Raw genomic sequence first — 21,247 nt, 5'->3', positions numbered from 1 at the left:
TGGGGCTAGACGGCGGAAACGACAGTAACCAGGTTGTCCTGTAGTCCCAATATGGTGTTGTACGTCGTGCAAGACGGGTTTTGTCCAATTACCTGGCTCAGCAAGGCTCGGAAACTTATTCAGCGAGGCCTTGAACGCTTCTTCTGGAATCGTGCACGCAGAGGTACAGACTACATTGTTGTCCGTTGCGACGCCATGGAAGGAAAGTAGCGTGATAGAGTCTATCAGTCACCTGCTTCTAACATCCACGAGGAGGTTGTAGTGGTTCAGAAAGTCAACACCGAGAATTCGTTTGCTGGCATCGGTCACCAGGAAAATCCACTGCAAAACCCGCCGGAGGCCAAGGTTAAGGGTGATCGACCGTTCTCGGTAGACTGGGATGGCCCTGTTGTGTACTGTGCGCAGAAAATAAATCGGTACGCGTTGATGGAACAGCGATGAATACGGTTCCGGTGTCGACAAGGTACCGGCTTTTTGTGGTTCGGTCACTCACTCCGAACAGGCGACTTTCGTTGAGACCGTGACCACACGTCACCTGTGGAGGTCGGCCAGTCTGTTTTCCTTCCATGAAAGGGGCGGAGGCAATGTCGGTCGTTGGAACCAAAGCGGCGGTGGTAATAGCGGACAACGAAAAAGCTCGGTGATCGCGTACTTTTGCCTCGTGACTGACGAGACGTAAGATTCCAACAACATGACTCACGAGGGTGAGGGGCCTCGTGTAGCGGCGACGACAATCCCCTCCGAACGTTGTCAAACCTGCTCGATGTTGGCCTTGACAGGCTGGTTGTTGAAGGCCGATCCAGAGTTCAGGGGCACTGGTTGCTGTGGAGCCACGGTAACATAGGAAACAGGTGTAGTGGTCACTTCCATAACTGTGTCAGCCAGCATGGCAAGTTCGGTGAAATCCAAGGTTGTTACTGTTATAGCCTCGTCCCACTAGAGCGACAAACACCGGTTTTTGTCCGACGACACCACAATGTTCCGTGTCGCCGATGCTGTCCCACTGCAACGACCGACACCCGCGACAATCGCCGACAGGCGCCGACAAACGATCGACGACGGACGAGTTCTTGTCTGTCGCTGGACTTGAAGCGCAACAAGCAGTCCCACTGAGGAACATCTCTCGGAGACGAACTTATCCTCCTCGCCCGTTTATGCCTTCTGTGGCCTCTCTTCCCACCCTTCTACCCTTCCTCCCGGAACGAGAAGCCCTTGTCGGCCACTGCTCGTTCCCGGCCCCGCAGTTCCGGTCCCACCGATGATTGCACGTAGTGGTCGCGGGCCCGGCTTGCTGGCTGGAGCCTGGCGCTGGGCGGTCGTGTTGCGAAAGGGAATTTTCTGTGGCTGGTTTTGCTCGCGAAAACTTGGTGCGCGAGGTGGTGCTTCAAGACGCCGAAGTCTACGCCCCTGCATCAGGATGGATACACCCATGTGCGAGGACTGACCAAAGTAAGACCGCTCACCACGAAGTAGGACACGACGTTCCGCGGCAAGCCATTCCGGCAGGCGAGAGACTTGTCATCACGTTCCGTGATAGTCGGGATGCCGTGTTATCCATCAAAGAGCGCCTGCCCTTGATCATTCGAATTTCAAGTTATAAACATCCTCAAAATCAGCGTGATACTCCGTGCGCTCACCTAGAATGGCTCGAACGGCCCAAAAAAGGAACGATTCGGGTACTTCTAGTTCGGAAAAAGTTTGGTGTCGATTGTCACGACTGTTTACGAAAGGTCGCCAACGGCAAATGAAGAGAAGCGGAAGCTTTAGTCAAGAAATGAAGTAATCATCTCCACTCTCACTGTTTTGTCGGCGCGTTTTATGCCCAAAAAGCAAACCACGAAAACCGCGTCGCCAGACTCTGTTTGTCTGTGTATTTTGAAGTGTTTTGTTGACAAGTCCAGTCAAACTAGGAAACAAGTTTCCTTGTCCCCGTGTTCTGCGTCGTGTCCGCCCACGTGGGACGGTGGACCGCGACAAACAGGCTGTCTGTCGGTGTCGTGTGCCGCTCGTTGTCGTGTGTCGCTGTCGTTTGTTGCTGTCTGTCGCTCTAGTGGGACGCGGCTATTACAAAAACCATCTGAATATTGCAATGAAGACTTTGGAAAAACAACTCGCGGAGGAATACGTCGTCCAGATTGTTAAAGCGCTCTGCAACAAGGTCCGTCATGTGTCGCAGCAACTGGCTTGGCCGCCGGTCGCCGAGCTCTTCCGCCGAGAGACGCTGCTGCAGGCGGGAGAGTTCCGAAGCTGAGGTGCGCTGGAGCAGAGCAGTCTTCAGTTGGTCGTACGGTGTTGCTGGAGATGAATTTGCCAAAACATCGTAGACTTCGTCGGCGGCAGCAGGTGAAAGCGTCGAGATGGCGTGGTGGCACTTCCGGCCTTTTGCGGTGACCCCTGCGAGATGGAATTGTGATTCCGCTCGGAGAAACCAAACTCGCGGGTTGCGTTCCCAGTACGGTGGAAGGAGGCCTGCGGCTGCTGCAACAGTGGCTGGCGGCGGGCCCGATGGCTCTCCTTGCTGTATTTCACCCTGGTACTTGACAATCACGCCCGGGTCACCAGATTTGGTGAATGGAGCATGCGGAAGACGGGCGATCTAAAGTGTTACATTTTGGTCCTCTATGGAAAGGAACTGATCCTCATAAGCGTATAGCTCACGCGTGTCTTTTTTTTTCTTCTATTTTTGAGACCGGATGCGCCTAGCGGTGTGTCCAGTTCTTACAAAGAAATATATTTGTTCGTCGGTATTTTTAACTATATTTCTTAACCGTCCAACAAATCTTCTAGTGCCTTTAATATTTAAAGTATACTAGCAACCGCATCATTTTAAACTATTTTGTATAGTTCACAGTTCCGTGCAAGTGATTTTATATAATATTAAATGCAGTCTCAAATCATATTGACAAATATTGTAATTTACAATAGAACCACCACACATTTAATATCCGAACTGGCGAAAAAATGCCTACCCATTCAGTATGGCACTTTTTCGAGATGGAAAAACTAGCTGCTTAGTTTATAGTTATAGTTATGATACCTAGGGATACAAGTTTTTCTAGTCATAAATGTTGTGGCATGGTGACTAATGCTTCACAAAATTCCAAAAATACACCATTTACACGTTGTTTCTTTTCAGCGGCATTCGAGACAACTGTTGTGAACACACGAGTATGCAAAAAGGAAGCCAGGCTGAGCTTGAGAAAAGATACTACTAGAATGTAGAAAGATATATATTGAGCTGTATTATTTGCGTTCAGTTTGCAAACAATGCACGCAAGCAACACCGGGCTGTTATTTTTCAGTAGGTCCTTTAATCGTACTTGAAAATCGAAAAAACATTCGTTTTTTTTTTCTGTCGCTCGGGACTCAACCAGTTTCTAGATATTTGCAAAAAACAAAAATGTGAAGGTACCTTGGAATGGCTTTTCTGAATTTGTGAAAGATTCCCGGCGCAAGATTATCAGGCCCGCAAGATTTTTATGTGTCCACATCCCGTAGAAAAGACACTGGATGATCTACATGGATTATCATATCAGGCATAACCGTATCTATCGTACGGTCAGACACAAAAAGGAATATTGACAGGAGCGGAAGGCGCAACAATTTAGGTCTAGACAATGTTGAAACGCTCTGCTTTTTTCATTGGCACCATTTACTAATTTTTCTTTTCTAACGAAGCAGGGATAACAGTATTATGGTTTTTGATGGTTTTAACAGTCTTAAAAACTTATTTAGGGTTAGTTTTTACCTTCCTTTGAAAACACTATTAAAAACCCAGTTTGATATTTTTTGCATCTTTTTTTCATGATTTTTTATATTGCTTAAGAATGTGTCTAGTAGCGTAGAGCTGACTTGATCAATGTTTTTTTTTTTATCTGCCTTGTGGTCGCGTTTTATTTGTTTCTGTACAGGAACGGTAGTCCTCCGTTTACGTGTTTTGTTTCCCGCCAGAGTTCTCGCTGACATGTGAGATTCCTCGAGTTCATTATTTTTTGATTTAAAAAATATGCTTCCGGTAAGTAACACCTCTGTCTACGCTAAATTTAAAATACAAAAAAAAAATCTTTAAAAATGGTGGGTGCACCGCCCGATTTCAATTGTCCGTGTAAATATTTGCAACTATTCACATATATACAGTCCGATTCTTAATGCTTAGTGTTAAAAACTTCGGTCCACAATCAATTTCTCTGAAACATATCAAGTGACGCGATTTACAATCTCGTCCGGTGACACTAATGTGGTTCCCGTATTAGGCAGGCCAATATGGCGCGGCGTCTACCACGTACTCGGGACGCTTTTCAAGGTGTTTCACTTTAGCGGTAGCGCTGGTTAAACTGCGTCAAGAGTGCGCGACGTTTTGAAAGATAGCCGCCTCTTTTATCGGAGCCACAACTTGTAAAGTGGCACCAAAGTTTCTAACATTATCACTACACGCGACGCTCATTGGCCATCTTGGTTTTAAAAGCGCACAAAAGACGAGGACAGAGTAAGAAACACAAACGACGGACGAGCGCTCACTCGCAACTGATAGGTTTTATTGGAACCTCAGAAAACACAAAAAGCATCCCCCCCCCCCCCCCCCAAAGATCGCTCATGCGCACCGCAGCTCCTTGTTGTCAAACTACACATCTTAAAAACTGTAAAATCACGATGTTTACGTGTTGACACGTGTCGTTGTCTTTAAAAACGCCAACTCGGCTTCAGTCAGTGCAAGGGAGGGTTGGCTCATGCATCCCTCTCCCCGAGAAGCTATCTGAAAGGCCTCCAAGATGTCTCTCGCCTTCTGTTCTTTATACGTGCCCAAAATATGTGTGTCACCGAACGCTGGAGAGCAGCCGCACCGGTCACAGTGGACAGCCAGGTGGCCTGACGGTGTCGCTCGAATGGAGGCACGGTGCTCCCTAAGCCTTTCATTAACACAGCGACCAGTTTGGCCCTCGTACACTTTGCCACAGGATAGAGGAATGCAATACACCACATAAACCCGACATCGAACAAACAGTTCACATGTTTTTTTTCCACAGGAAAATTCACATGTCGAGTTTGTGTGGTGTATTGCCTTCCTCTATCCTGTGGCAAAGTGTACGTGGGCCAAACTGGTCGCTGTGTTAATGAAAGGCTTAGGGAGCACCGTGCCTCTCTTCGAGCGACACCGTCGGGCCACCTGGCTGTCCACTGTGACCGGTGCGGCTGCTTTCCAGCGTTCGGTGACACAGATATTTTGGGCACGTATAAAGAACAGAGGGCGAGAGAGATCTTGGAGGACTTTCAGATAGCTTCTCGGGGAGAGGGATGCATAAGCCAACCCTCCCTTGCACTGACTGAAGCCGAGTTGGCGTTTTTAAAGACAACGACACGTGTCAACACGTAAACATCGTGATTTTACAGTTTTTAAGATGTGTAGTTTGACAACAAGGAGCTGCGGTGCGCATGAGCGATCTTGGGGGGGGGGGGGGGGGGGGGGGGGGGGGGGGGGGATGCTTTTTGTGTTTTCTGAGGTTCCAATAAAACCTATCAGTTGCGAGTGAGCGTTCGTCCGTCGTTTGTGTTTCTTACTCTGTCCTGGTCTTTTGCGCGCTTTTAAAACCAAGATGAATAACTACCAACCAGCCCAACTTTCCACCCTACTGACGCTCACTGGCTTTTGCCCGAATCAATCGTGGGTAATCTGTCTATCTTAAAAGTTCGTCCACCGAAAACTGTGTCGGCGTCAGTCCTGTATTTCATCAGCGGTGGCACAAAAAGTGTCGGAGAAGAATGGAATAGTTGACTCACTCAGTTATCCATCTTGGTTTTGGATGTCGGAAGTGCTTCGACTTCATTCAAATGGTCGTTCATTTTCGCCTTGGCAGTTCTGGTGGGGATGCCCCAGGGCAATCCGGGCTTGATGAATTACCCCCGTTTGGAAAAACGCGTGTGTGAAAATGCACTCCATTTCGCTTATACGTGGCTGAAGGTGATAGACACTTAGCCTCATGCCTTGGTTCACCTGATTAATCGTCAAAACTTTAACGGGTACTGCTTTCTTCCCGGTCGGAGTCGCCTCCATTTGGGGAAACGTCGGTTAAAATAATTTTGTACATTGTATCCATGCATGACTGAAGGTGCCACCAAGCCGTATTGGCGTAGTGGTTTGAACCCTTGTGCTCTCTCTTGGTCTATCCGCGGCTGTTTGAAAGGAAATTCGTTGGTTGGCGGTTATTGCAAAGACGACAGATGCTGCTTTGTTCGCAGTGGACATCCGTACCCAATATAGGGCGACAAATATGGGTTCCTTTGTTACCCAATGACTATAATCTGCCCATGACACAGCGTAATTGCAGTATTTACTGCAACGGCGGAGCAGCTCGTTAATAGAATGGAAATGTCCAAAAAGAGAGGGGGGGGGGGAGAGACGAGTGGCAACGCACTAAATCTCTGAACGTCGTGTCTATTGATAATTTCGCCCACACGCATTGTCCTAAATGAACTGGTATTGGCCCTGCCTCAATTCACAGGATCACCGGTCGGATTCCACGCTAACACAATGGGTAGATTAACCTAAAGAAGAAGAGCCAACAAGGATAAAGCTCCGCGAAGCAAAGATATCGTCCTACTACAGTCGTCAGCCTCTGCTATGGGCCGGCTTAAGTAGCTTTTGAAAAATAGATTCTTCTGTTGCCACAGTAGAAGGTTGGCTCCACGGAGAGAGGAATCCGTCAAAGTAAGGATGCTTCAGAAGGGTGTTTCGGTGGCAGTTCGTCCCAGGAGGGCGAGGGATAACCTACAGAAGTGCTTACGCTCTGCTCTCGTATCCGGGACTCGCGCCCTGTTATGGCGGCGCCCACAGCCTGCCTGAGTTAACGCAGTTTAGCTCAGGCAGCTTACACGTAGTTTCCACAAGGGTACATAAGCAACCTGGTGTGGGCGAATGTTTCATTGACCCTTTTGAAGGCAAATGCTGCTTCAAGAAGTTCTAGAGGACCATTTTTGTGCCCTTTAAGCGCAGAGCAGTGTCCCTAACGAGTGTTTCCGCGCTCTGGAGCTCAAAACGTCTGTAGATGTTCACCAAGCCAATCAATCGCCTATGTTTATAATATTGGGGTATTTTTTGTGAGTAGTTTGATTTTCTACTGTTTGATTGGTGGGAAACCTCATTCTCGTTGAGACACTGGATTCACAATTGTCTTTATAAATGACGATGCCGTAATCCCCAAAACCTCCTGAAGAGCTGCAGCGATACACTTTGTGCTCAATAGTGGATCGTTGACAACAAGCAGGTTGTGAAGTTGAGCAAATCAGAAGGTGGCCCTTCGATGAGTACCTAGTAAACGTTTAATCCTTAGACCACCCTACTGAACACAAGTGACATCTGAACGTATTCAATGGGAGCAAATGTTGTTATTGCAACCTTTGTCATATTGCCTGAGTCAATGGTGGTCTAATGACACGCGTTGATAAGGTTTCGTTTTGACTAGATGGTCGTGCCTGATAAAAGTGACGTGCAGTCCTGAATATTTTAGGTATAATTGTTATCTGGTATTTTTAAACACGTTCAGGTTGTGTTAGTCGTCAGACGGGGGCCTATCAACGGATCATGGGTCACCGTGTACAGGCCGCATAGCGAGGGACAAATAAAATAGCAACTATTCCAAGTTGAATCACATGCAATATTCCCCAAAAGCTGCACGCAGCTTTTCTGGTTCAAGTCAACATAGCAAGCAATGAACAAACCGCTTACTGCTTGAAACATTGGGTGGCTTTTTAAACCCTGTCTGACTCTCGTGTCACTCCCAGACAGCAACTACGATCCTATCAAGGCCCGTTCTTTATGCGGGAGCGAGTCCCCTTGAGACGACAACTCCCGCTCCTAGGGAAAGGTAGGAGGGAGGCGAGACTTGTCGTCGAGTGATTCAACATAACCATTCGTATAACCTGGCCTTTATTCTACTGAAACTCGAGTTATTCGAATCTAAAAATATTAAAGAGCTCGCCACTAGCTGCGAACAGTTTAAAGACTTGACGTGGGTAACCTGCGGTCTCTCGATAATCTAGCCGTTCTCCCATCCAGCTTGGACGAGCTGCTTCAGGACCTCTATTCGGAAGTTCTCGAAAACCGGTTCTACCTAAACCAGGCTTTTCCGCAGCATGTCGAGCTTCTGGCACGGGAAGGCGTATTTCCCCACGACTACGCAACCAGTTCTAAGGCTTACGAGGAGCCCCAGCTACCACTGCTCGAGTCGTTTTACAACAAGCTTAAAGACAGCCACATTTCAGAGGAGGACTATTGTCACGCACAAACCGTCTTTCGAACATTCAATCTCAAAATCCTAGGATAATACAGTAACTGATACCTCCAACCCGACTGCCTACTTCTCGCCGACGTGTTCCAAAATTTCAGGAGAGGACTTTATACAGGTATGAGATTGATCCGTTAAACAACGTCTCTGTCCCCGCGCTCAGGTCGCCAGCGCACTTAGGCTGGGGTAAAACTGGAACGGCTCGACGACGTGGATGCGTATCTCTTCATCGAAGCGGGTTTGAGAGGAGGAATCCCTTAATCTGTTATTCGTAACGCGAAGGCTAACGTGCCGGGATCCGCATGTTTTGATCCCGACACGGAGGTTTCTCGCATTTTAGAGCTCGACGTGAACGACCTGTAGGCTTCTATAATGCGCCAACTCCTTTCATGCACCTATTTTCGCTGGCTTGACCGCGAGGAAATCAACGCTTTCCAATTCCATCAGGTTCCCGATGACGCGCCCGAGGGTTACATTTCAGAGATGGACCTCGACTACTCTCAGGAACTACACGATTCGCAAGCGGACGTTCCCCTGGCTCCCACTGACACGAGGATTCTCACTCGAATGGCTATCAACCTTTCAAAACCTTCCTGTTCAAACAATCCGACTAGCCAGCGAGAGTCTGAACGAAAGCTGCTTCTAACCTTACACCCGTAACGCAATTACGTCATTAATTACCGAATTCTCAAGCTATATGTGAAGTTAATTCTAAAAATAAAGGTCATTCATCGTGTTTTGAAGTTTTCGCAGAGTGGATTCCTAAAAGATTTCATCGACTTGCACCACAACCTGCGAAAACAGGCGACACATGCTTTTCAAAATACCTTATCTCAGCTCATTATGAATTCAATTTATCGCTAGACAAGCGAAATTTCACGTTAGTACATTAGCGTTGTAATTAGCGTGTTGCGAGGGAGAAGTGTTGAAAAACCTGCAGAAGACTAACCTCAAACTGTCTGTGACCATCAGCCCGACTGTGGTCATTTTTCAGTTTTTTCAAAAAACCCTGCACTTGAACAAACCCGTGTTCGCTGGTTTCTCTATCCTAGAGATGTCCAACATTCTCATGTACGAATTTTTCTACAAAGAAGTGCGGCGCGTTTTCACCGACGCTCGCATAGCGTGTAATGACACGGACTCGTTCCTCCTCCAAATCACCCACCCCGATGTAGACTCAAAGCCCGCAACCCTTGCCGAAACTCACCTGGATACTTCTGGTTATCCACCCAATCATTCCTTGTTTTCCTACGCAAACAAAATGAAACTGGGAGTGTTCAAAACAAATTCCCGAAATATGACATTCTTGGATTTGTCTGTTAAGAACAAAAACTCTATTGAATCAATGTAGATGCTAGGGAGTAGTGCTTGAGGGCGAAATGGATAAAAAAAATGCGAGTCCCGTAAGCTAACTTACGAGCTCTACGTTCAAATTTTCGAGAAACAAACACTGCAGCAGAACACGCAACAAACTATCGCTCGTAAGTTGTGAGAAAACAGGAGTGTTGTTGTGTTGAAAATAGGACTGAAACCGTTTGCCAGCAAGCGCTTTATCTACGATGGCGGCGTTTCAACTCTTCTTTTCGGACATTTGAGGCTTTTGACACGCTGTAGTTAAGAAGACGCAACATGTTTAGAAAAAAATGTGGATGCACTCGCGAAGTTGTATATCGCAACACAGGAGCGCACCAATGTATAAGCAGTGAAGTCCACAGGTGTGCAACAGAGTTCCTTGAATTCCTTTCATGGCGTAGAAGAAACTGGCTGCGTTTCCAATGAAGTCGTTTATCGGAATCATTCCGAAACTGTCAAAATAACTAATTCTGCAGTTCTTTGGGCATATCTAAAAAAAAAAAGAACCCAGTTTCCCTGAAATAATTTAAAGACCGGATGACGGCGTCTCTCGACCAATCTCTTCGCGCGCGAACCTGCCGGGACACCAGAGACACGTACACTGATTTTTCGTGAACATTGGATAAAATTACGGTTCTTCCATCGCAACTGGCAAAATTGACGGCTCTCTCTTTGTCAATTTTCCAAAACGCGAGGCGTTTCAGACATAAAGCGAATGGTAATATATTTATTTATATCTTGCGTGAAGGTAAACGTGAGTCTCGCGTTTGCCGTGGAGATTAAACACAGACTCTGCTCTCCCCTGTCCGGAGTCAAAATGTAAAACAGTAGAAAAGGGTCTTTTGGGAAGGAAACTTTAGTGTAGGGAACCCTCCCTTTGATTGAGTTAGTGTTGGAAGGTCATATAGGCCTTCCTATACAGATCTTGAGCATAATGAAACCTCTCCATCTGATGACAGCTACCCAAATCCAGAACTTCCGTTTTCAATATGAAGTGATGGCGCTTATATGGGTCGTGCTTGCGACTTTCCTGAAACGCCTTGCTCTTCACGAAAGCGACGAAAAGTATTGACGACACCCGATACGGATAGAGATCGTCGAGGACAATTTGCGACATACAGGGAGAAATGGTTCTGGTCTTGATCTACACACCATGTAGTAGATAAATCAAGGCAGAGGACTGCAGACATCTGTCGATGCCCCTAAGCACCATCGGGTATATTGCACGCGTCGAATGTAGAGAACACTGCGAGGAAGTTGGACGACTTGTTTTGGGGGAACCGTCGAAGCGGCCAAGAGTCTAGGATCTTGAGTATTTTGCCGCAGAATGATGCGAGTATCCACCGCATTCAAGAGCTCTCTGACGAAGCACTTATGGCGCCGTTTCATTCGTACCTTTCGTTTTTGTATATTTCGTATCGCCGACGTGTTTTCGTACTTTTTGTGTCCCCGAAGTATTTTTGCTCAAGGACTTCAAAGGTCGACTGAAGGATGATATATATAGGGCGTCCGCCTTAATAGAGTCGTATTCAAAATCTATAGCCGCACGCTTGGTATGAACAACAATGGTGACACTATATGTAGTTTATGACCTCACTTGCACGTCTCTGTGTAAAGCTAAGCTCACGTCATTGAACGGGCAGTCACCACTCAGATTGGGAATAGATTTTAGTCAGGACATCACAGCAGATCAAGCCCATTATAGTTTCTCTCTAATTAAAAAAAAAAAAACCGGCACACTTTTCTTTTTACTTTGCACAAAAATCGCAACATCTTTGTGATTGGCATTGCAAATATAGAAAACTGCATCGGCATCCATGAACGAGTGGTATTCTCCGAGATCGCGTTGCGTACTCGTTTCCCTGCCCCTGAGGAAAAAATGTAGTAGAGATTTCGCACACTGAGTGATCGTGATGTATCGTGACTGCGTCGCGTGCCGTTGTTACAGGGGACGTCAAGTTCTCCACTATGTATAGCAAGGGCATTGTCCCCTTGACAGAGGACATCATAACCTCATGAGAAATTTCATATATCGTAAGCCTTCCCCGTGACTGGCCGCGGTGCTTTATATGAAGAGGGGTCCGCGGCCCGTTTCCAGCAGTTCTGCTCTTACCGGCGCCAAATCTGCGCCTGTGAAAAACGACGGCGGGACGCTCCCAAAATGCGCACAAACCGCGTGGACGAGGATACCCGAAAAATCGAGAGAAAATCGCCTATCATAACACGCGTCCTTTAGACATAGTATTAATTTCACACTATCTTCACCAGCAACACAATTTTTAATCCCCTGTTTTATATCTGTGTAACTTATTGTATGCTAAAATTACTTTGCGTTTCCATGTATACTGAGCTTAGTGCCCCGCGTCGCATATTTTGCCGATTGTCAGCTTCAGTTCTATTACACTCATTAATGCTCTGCCCTGTCGGAACCTGGAAAGTTCCTAGGCGCTTTGATTTATGCATGAAGATTTTTCTTCGCCACACGTGTTTTGTAGTGGCATAATTAGCTAAAAATTAGATTCTAAATAAAGTGGTTGTATTCATTCACCTGATATTTTTCTTCCTAAACTTTATTATAACTTTCAAATGTTTATATAAATGGTGACTGTGACATGGACGTCTAAGTAAGCCCCAACATCAGTCGGCTTCCCAACCCCCCTCCCCAAAACGCCATACTACTACTACTACTACTATATAAATCCTTATCTAATATTACTTATTCAGTTTTTTCCGTATTAAATTTACATATTTACTTTCTGGACCTCAATACAGCGACATAGTCCTGATCCGGCCATTTAGACAAAATATTTTGGAGACGCCTGTTACTTAAACACTTTTAAATCATCGCTCCTTAAAGGAATGCATTCCATGCTTTACGGGACGCCTGAGACAAAGTTCGCGGTCAGTTAAAACACACACGCAAACACAAACACACACACAGACGCATGCACACATACACACACACACGCACACACACGCACACGCACACGCGCACGCGCACGCACGCACGCACGCACGCACGCACGCACGCACACACACACAGACGCACGCACACACACACACACACGCACGCTAACACGCTCACAAACAAACTCACACGCTCACACGCTCACGTGCGTGCAAACACCCCCCCCACAAATACACACACGCACCTTTTTTTTCTTCAATGCCGACACATTTTGAGCAACCTTTACATTTAAATGAAACTTTAGCCTTTGATTGGTAATAATATATTGATTATAGTAATCCGTGCATTGCGACCGGTATATAGAGAATGCACGTTAGTTTTTTTTTTAACTAATAACATGTGTCATTCAGAAATAAAAGCGAGAGAGATTATGTTTGATATTTTGAATGATTCTTGTAATTATTGCGTTTTCAGCAAAAAAAAAAAAAAACTTACCTAGTTCATATATCTTACGTCGCACCTGAACGTTAGCATGTATGTGACGTGATTATGGAAATTTATCATCTTTTAATTTGTTTAATAAATATTCGTTTGCTCCCATATCTATGTAACCTTCAAAAACGTTCAGGAGTCAAGCGGCGTGCCGCTTTTTTTAGAAATACTACCATAAACAAGCTCGTCCTATTAGTTCGTAGGTTTAGTTGCAGTGCGAGAAGTAATAAAGTAATGGTGACGGTTGTGGTAGGAGTAAAGGTGGTTGTGATGTAGCGTTTGGGCCTGTGGTAAAGAGGGCGTTGTTCAAATATTCTCGAGGCTTAAATGCAGGTGATGAAAGGTAATTAATTTTTCTTCATCCACTGTCTTAATCAAATTACTAATGCGCTAAGTGCAAGAATAATCATAACCTTAAACTTTTATACACCTTATTTAGAACAGATTAAACTACAAATATCTTCTTGTGGGTCTCGTCGCACTATGTTTGCAATAACTATTGTCGATATAAAATAAAAAGTAATATATTCCAAACTGAACCATTACGTACAATATTGTTTATGATTTATTATCCTTAAATGACTTTGTTGAGTTCTTACTTCCCACAGTTCTGCGACGAAACGATGACTCAAAGGCTGCAATATTGGCTTACAGATTGGCAAAAACGGAATGAGACAGCGTATGCTACTATCTGCAAGAGAAAGGCACGTTAGGCTGCAGGTGACACCGCAAAGTAAAATGTTTGTATGATATGCCATGTCTTTGAAATGTTTACTTTATAATTTTGTCAAAATAAAAAAAAGTGAAAGTCATATCTGCTGCTTTACAAACCTTATTTTTTATAAAACAACAATTTTACTTTTCGTACATCATTTTTGCAGTTTCAGGGATTGCAACGTTGTTGCAAAAATAACTGTGCCGTTATATTCATGCATGTAACGTGAGTAAGGACTCCCAGAAGGTAGGTTCTTTGTTACATATCTTGCTACACCTGTTGCAAAAAAGTAATGGGGTTTTATTCACTCTCTTTAGGTATTATATATAAATGGGCTCAGTTTCTTGACGATACTTCCTGGAGCTGAAGTCGGAGTCACGAATAGCGCACATGTTGAAGGGGCCTAAAACTGGATTTTTAAAACTTTACGCCACACTCATTTAGCGATTTTTAAAAAAGCAAAAACATATATTTTTTATTGGTCGAATAAACATTCATAATATTTTGCGTGGAGTACGAGGCAGAGCTATAGACTAACTAATTATTATGCAAGTCATGAGTGCTGTAATGGTCGGCACCTTAGGTAGTAAAAAATAATTTTAAGTGGGAGTAAATTTAATGAACTGTAACTCTAATTGATTTAGAATTGTCGACTACACTCAAAAATTTTTTTTTCTCCTAAGGATATATTAAAAAAAAAATATCAATGTCTGCACGAACTTGTTCACACAGAACACCAATATGATTTGTCCGCACAAGACGAATTGGCTTTGGTTGATGAGCTGACACGCACTTCCTTAAGACTGGTTTATTCCGAGTTCCATAATCTTTCCTCGGATAAATTTAAACGTACGCAAAAGGTATCATTAACAGCAGTTTTAGACAAATATGACGAATGTATGCGGGAGGAAGGTTTCGCTCTGACGATGTTACGGGTAAGAACCAATCGATGTAAGTTGATGTTTGAAAATGATAAATGCCAACTTTGAACTGATTATGAATCTATGAAAAAATGTAAGTTGGATCGAGGATGCGTTTTCTACAGCGAAGCTGCCTATGACTTGGTATTGGTGGATCATCTCCGGCAACAGACCGAGCGCAGACTACAAATTTTCAAAAGCATCGATTTATGCCCCCTTTATACCCCTCTCCACCGCCGCCGCCTTTTTCCCGGATCGTCTATGCTCCTCGCCACGCGCGGCGTCTTCCTCCCTCCTGACATTGCGGAATACCGCGCCGTAATTAACGTAGCCACGCTATGATAAAAAAATAATTGTCTCTACCCACGAATCGTGCGTGGACTTTGTCTGTGACGTAGGGATCGTGCCACTGTCCTTATCAGTTGGACTACAGACTTCACATCCGTCGCACCCATGTTGTACGTTCCGAGGAGGAGCAGCGGGAGTACGAGGAGCGCCGGCGCGCCCAGAAGCGAGAATCGGCACGCCAGCAACGTGAAATCGCCGTTGCCGCTGCTCCCAGCCCGACAACAACTGCGAGTGCTGGCCAAGCCTTACTGACAAAGACCTCGCCCGCGTCGAGCGCTGACGCGAGCAACTGTGCCAATTCAACCTGCGCCTCTGGGCCAATGCCACCGACGATGTTCGATCAACAGAAGCGAAACGCAAGCGCCACGCATGTCACCGCGGCGCCAAACCATGACATAGCAAATTCCCAATATACCTAAACCCCAACAAAACAAATCACACTATAGCACCACCTTCGCTGGACTTCCCTCTTCACGGGCTGGAAGGGCTCTCAAATGTTTAGGTTAGGATCAGTATTATATATATATTGTTGAAAAGGCAGACAAGAAAATTTACGACGCAATGAAAGTAAAGGTAAAAAGTTTCGCTTGCATAAATAGTACGCAGGTTGTACTGTGATAGTTGTGGAGTTTAAAACAAGACCTACGATTTTAAAGTGACTCAAGAACAGAGGTGAGTGTGGTCTGACCAGAATATTAGATTAAGGCATGAAAAATTAGTTAGAAGCGAACAAGATATCTGGATAATAGATATCTTCGAAAGACAGGGGCTAAATAAACGTTAGTAGGTATTCTAGCATGAAAGTCGCTTTAGCATGGGTCTATTCAATGTGGATTTTGAAGGATAGGTCATAGGTCATGTACACACCGATATAGGTATAGAACCTTGTAAAATGCAGAGGAATGTTACTGTGGAACTAAGTGAAAGGGGATATGTTAGAACATACATCTATAATTTTTCACCATTTTCGTGTGAAGGGGCATGCGCCAGTGTCAGCACAGATTAGATGCACCTTTCAAGTAATTTTGAAATTTGAAAACATTCGAATCATTAGTACTTTTAGATAAATCACACAATCATGTGCAAATAGTTTAAAACTTGATGAAACAGACAAGGTGTGTCGTTAATATAATCAATTTATAACAAAGGTCCTAAGATGAAACTTTGAGGAAGACCGGACGTAAGCTGCTCACACGAAAAATGAATATTTTAGATTTACGAACTAAGAGCTGTTTGTTCGAAAACACTTTACCCGGGTTATTGCGTTAGTGTTAAGGTTATAGTTTGTTCAAGTTCAAGAGCAGCAGGTTGCTTGAAATTTTAACAAGATTCCACAAGTCGAAAGAAATGCGGTCCCCGTAGTAAATGTGCTCAAGGACTGTAAACCAATAGTTAATAAAAAAAGAGGCGTTGTTCTCCACAGAAGAGAAATTACACGAAATCCCCTGGTTTATTAAATAAAATAGAAGTTAATCATAGAATTTCATTAAGTAATATAGTCAACATAAATGCTCCATAACTGCAGGGAGCCTGTTTCTCGCCTGATTTGTGCGGTGGAATGACTTTGCAATTATAGCTTTTTGAATTTCGGCGATTTAGTACAGACAGCTGAAATATATTGCACTCAAAAGTGGCGTTGTTCATATTAATTCTTTTATGAATTTAGCAATGTTATAATCTATAAAACTCGGTGAAGAAACATTGAGATCATAAATCAGCTTCACAAATGCATAAAAATCAGAAACATGTGGATATATAAAAGAACGACTTGGGTGAAAAGCACTGCCAAATCAAAATCCACTGAATGCAATTTCAAAGATAGATCATTCAGCAGTTTACTAGGTACATGTTTGGAGACAACCGTAATATCTAAGACAAAGTTTGAATACTCTATTTTCTGCTTCAATAACCAAAACTTTAAAACCATTTAAGAGTGGATGGCAACCATAAAAGTAATGTTTTTGCAAAAAAAAAAAAAACTCTTACGATTTGTATTGCTCTCTCGTAAATTTTGAAGCAATCAGCAGAGTCAATATACATTCCACAATGCGAAGAAATCTTTTTTTTTATTGTAAGTTGTTTTTAAGCTGTTTTAAACCCTGTTGCTTTAAGCATGGGAATAAAGAAAAGAGAAGTGAATTTACTTTTTTACTTAACATGGTCCTCCTTTTCATTCTGTCTTAATCAAATTTCTAGCTGTGTTAAGGGCATAAATAGCCATAACGTTTCAAGATTTTTTTATTGTATTAATTTAGTTCATCCTATTATCGGTATTTTTATTAGTTTATCAGAAGTCAACAAATAAAACAAAACTTTAAAGACAAATTGAGAAAAATAAAATAATGAAAACTACCAGATCGCTGTTTATGGTGTTGAAGTTAGCTGTAAGCTTTACCATACACAATATTTTTATTATTTTAGTAATAGACGGGCTTAAGGTCAAGTAACACAAACACTGATCCCTAATACAAGCAAAACAGGTTAATAAGAGGCGATATCTGGTTCAATACGAGAAATAATGCCCAACAACGTCTAAACATATATCGTATCGCGGGTTGGTCTGGAAGAAGCTGTTATAAAAAAAATCACAATAACTGTTTTGAAGCTCTCAACATACAGAAGAATGGTAAAATATACTAGAACATCCACCATACAAGTCAACACAGGGGAGGTTGAAATCCATAAAAGATATAAAGGCCTGTAGGAAATAATTTGGAAACGGCATTCAATGTTCCGTGCTTTTCAGTGAAAAAGGCTGCCGCAGGATGTTATGAACGATAGCTGTCAAAGAAAATAACTTGTTTAGTGCTAAAACGTAGATGAATGCATATGGATTCAAGAGTGATGAAAACGTTAACAAAACATAAATCAAGAGTGTCGCCAACCGCGATTAACACACCGCCGCCAGGTCGACATTCTACCGCAACAATAAAAGGCAGCACATTTATCGCTCTCGAAAACTATATTGTCACGTACTACGCTACATAACCAAGGTTCGGTAAGAACAACGGTGTCCGCTTGCGAAGAATCAATAACAGAGAAAGAGTCATCGCTCTCTTATAGAACACAATGGTGTTCGGTGAATGCGACAGAACGTTTTGTAACAAATATCTTCAGTTTTTCTGGTTGTGTTAATATGTTAATGTTGACACATTATCTGGAAAGTATTAATGTGGTTGACACCCGTGCTCGGCGGGACACAATTGTTAATTTCAAAATAGCCTCATTAGCAGCGTAATAGATAACATATTTATTACCAATCTACACCACCCTGTACCATAAAGAACATGTTGTTTAAATGCATTATCGAATTCTGTCGACGTTTTCTGGCATAAGAGATGGCCTTGAAAATATTCTTTTCAACTTAAATGTGGCCGCAACGTTCCGCTGGATATTTCTTTCAAATAAAAAAAAGATCTCTCTTTTATTTTAAGAGCAGACAACTTAAGTATAGTCAGATATAACACAAGGAAGGCAGTGCAAGAGGGAAAAAGCGGCGCACAATAAAAGCCGTTGCAGAAAGAATGTCACTGCTCTCCACTTTAGCCCTACTAGTTTCCACCTTTCTCCTCTCTTACTCTCTCACTTATGTTGCATCTCGCAATAAAATAAACCGGTACTTGCTGGCGTCGAAACCTCGTTTAAATTTATGCGCAAGAATTCTACACTCAGCGGGAATGGTGATGGTTGGAAAGGATATTGCAAACTTTGGTTTTAATAGAGCCGAGGTCTCGGAGTGAAAGTCGAGAATGCCGGAAAATACCAAATTTTTCTTCACGATCAGGGCTCAAACTTGTAGAGACCTGCGCACGCAAACTGGCATTTTGAAGGCTTATTTGCCATTTTTTTTCTACAACTATTATGTAGCGCTGTAAACTTCCACCGTACTCATCCTTTCTTGAATGCCGGATACCTTAAATTCAGTTGTCTTAGGCTAGTTTTAATTACTTCCTCGCTTTCAAGCGACTTGGCCTCACACGCTTCTGTATACCTTTTCGAGTGTTTAGGTTGGTTAGTAAACAAATGACTCCCTTAATTCTGCTTCATCGGGCCATCCAATAATCAAGCCGTTAGACGTCCCAAAGTATGACAGGCCTTCAAACCAAAATAAAAATGAAATCAACCTATAAAAGCATCAGGTTCTCAGACAACCCAAAATGCGATAGTACACGAAGCCATAAACAGTATATAAAACAAACAAAAAAGCCAAGAAACCATCAGCCCACCAAATTAGTAGGCTGTCTAATGTTCCGAAATACGATATATAGTCAAACAAACAAGCGAATAAAATGAAAATACAAAAGTAGTAGTGATAGTGTACACGATCAGCCCAATAATCAATCAATACTAAAACATGTGTTTCCGATATCGGGGTGTCCGGTTTCTGACATCGATACTATCTATGGAATCGATATGCGTGGGTCTATTTCTCCACATCGATCCTATATATTCGGTTATCTAAATGGCTAACTGCGCGCCCGCCGCTGGGTCTGACGTAGGCGTCGCGACCCGCCAATTAGCCAATGCTATCCTATCCTATTCAGATATCAGAAACGGATATATCTGAAAAAAAATTTGATTTTCGATAATCGATCAATAAATTTATTATCGACCGATGATCGATCATCGGCCGATGATCAACCATCGGCCGATAGACGAACAGTGCCACGCAGTTGTCACGTGACAAACGCGTGACAACTGCGAATTTCAATTACTCCGAAAAAGGCTTTTAAAATACTTTCAGCTCGGCCGGTTCTGAACCAGCGACCTTTCGGTCAGTAGCCCGACGCGGTACCTCTGCGTCACAAAGGGAAGTGAATGTTCCGTACTTAGACTTTGTGTGCAATCGTGGGTAGTGCTAGGGTTCGCGGCTCTGTTACGCTGTCACGTTCAGTTTATAGTTGGTGATGCTTCCACAAGGTGGCGCTTGAGGTCGCCGTCGCCACACCAATCAGCGTGCTCCCCGCCTACCTCATTGACTCGTGGGAAAGTGTGGGGACACGCCGCTGGATGGGGCCATGTGCAGTGTGGTTGGTGATATTCCCACAAGATGTCGCGAGTCGTGCGGCTTATCTTATCGGTGACCTTCAATCTGTTCACATGTTCGTAAGGTGTCGTATGACCCAGGCAACGAACTCTCTATGACATTCGTGTGGTGAAGATCGAACTGTCGAGATGTTTGCGAGCGGACGTCTGACTAGTTGCACGGGAGAACACACTCGCTGGAGCGAGATAGTAGTCTGCACTGGAGACCGTAAGGCAAACAACGACTTCTTTGTGACTGCACTGGAACTGCTCATCGACCTGATTGTGTTCGGAAAGTTCCCTCCCTACGAAGTGGACCCAGTTGTGATCCGTGCAGTGTCCCGTGTGTACGAGCACTACGAGGGAAAGGACAAGGAGTGGCCATCGCACAAGGGTCCTTTCACATTCTTGTCGGGATGGGTGAGCAAGGTGATGTCCAGAGTGACCGAAGCGGAAACGACGGACGTGGTGGAGTTCCTCTCGGACACGGTGCATACCATCAAGAGGTCAGTGCGGTGCAAGTATCACATCGAAGCAACCTACGTGCATCGGCTGGCCGCGGATGTTCTTCGATACAGGCTGGTCACTGCGGATAGTGTGGACTCGTGGTATTAAATTGTCATCTTAATTTATCTGTCTTTCTTTTTGTCCGATAGAAAAGACCGGGCCTCGCTATCGGTTCGGTCAGTCTGGTGTTGACCGAGTGCACGATCGGTCTTTAGAATGAGCGATCAATTTTATGTGAACCTTTTCTCCAATGCCTCCAGTGAAATATTTCACAATAATACTTTAAGTAAGTTTAAGGTACAGCTGTCCCAACCTATTCTTTTAAATGAACCGTATGAGGTCGCCCAAGAGGAATTAAATTTTCCATTTAGCATCAAGAATGTGACGAGGCCATCTAACGAGATCTATTTGGTCAGACCAACGGACGCTGGGCAAGTGGAATCCAGCAAAAAGATTCGAATTCCTGCAAAACAAGACGTCCTCTCGTTGTTGAGAAGTTGGTTGAGAGAATTGTCCGGTCCCAAAGCGAGCCTCGATCGAAAAGAAAGCTTTTATTCCATAACCTTCCAGAGAAACAACACTTTGCACATGTCGTCTTTCTTAGTAAAAAAACTTGGTTTTTCAGAGCAAATATTTGTTATAGGTCAGTCTATGGAAAGCCGTCCCGTAGAGAAATTGACGTTCGATAAAGAGATTGAGA

At 44.0% G+C, this 21,247-nt stretch overlaps 1 protein-coding gene across 1 annotated transcript in view; it reads left to right on the top strand.

Annotated features, from left to right (window-relative positions):
- Positions 1-13,745, top strand: part of LOC120846097 — a 71,452-nt gene extending 57,707 nt beyond the window's left edge. Inside the window, exon 5 of the mRNA XM_040217769.1 lies at positions 13,641-13,745. Coding sequence (XP_040073703.1) covers positions 13,641-13,745 — 105 coding nt within the window. The remainder of the gene's footprint in view (positions 1-13,640) is intronic.
- Positions 13,746-21,247: the final 7,502 nt, after the last annotated feature.

Source organism: Ixodes scapularis, unplaced genomic scaffold (assembly GCF_016920785.2).
Source record: "Ixodes scapularis isolate PalLabHiFi unplaced genomic scaffold, ASM1692078v2 PGA_scaffold7__128_contigs__length_106722199, whole genome shotgun sequence".
NCBI classification, from domain to species: Eukaryota; Metazoa; Arthropoda; class Arachnida; order Ixodida; family Ixodidae; genus Ixodes; species Ixodes scapularis.
The sequence above is the reverse complement of the archived record's forward strand: the minus strand, read 5'-3'. Positions and strand labels throughout refer to the sequence as shown.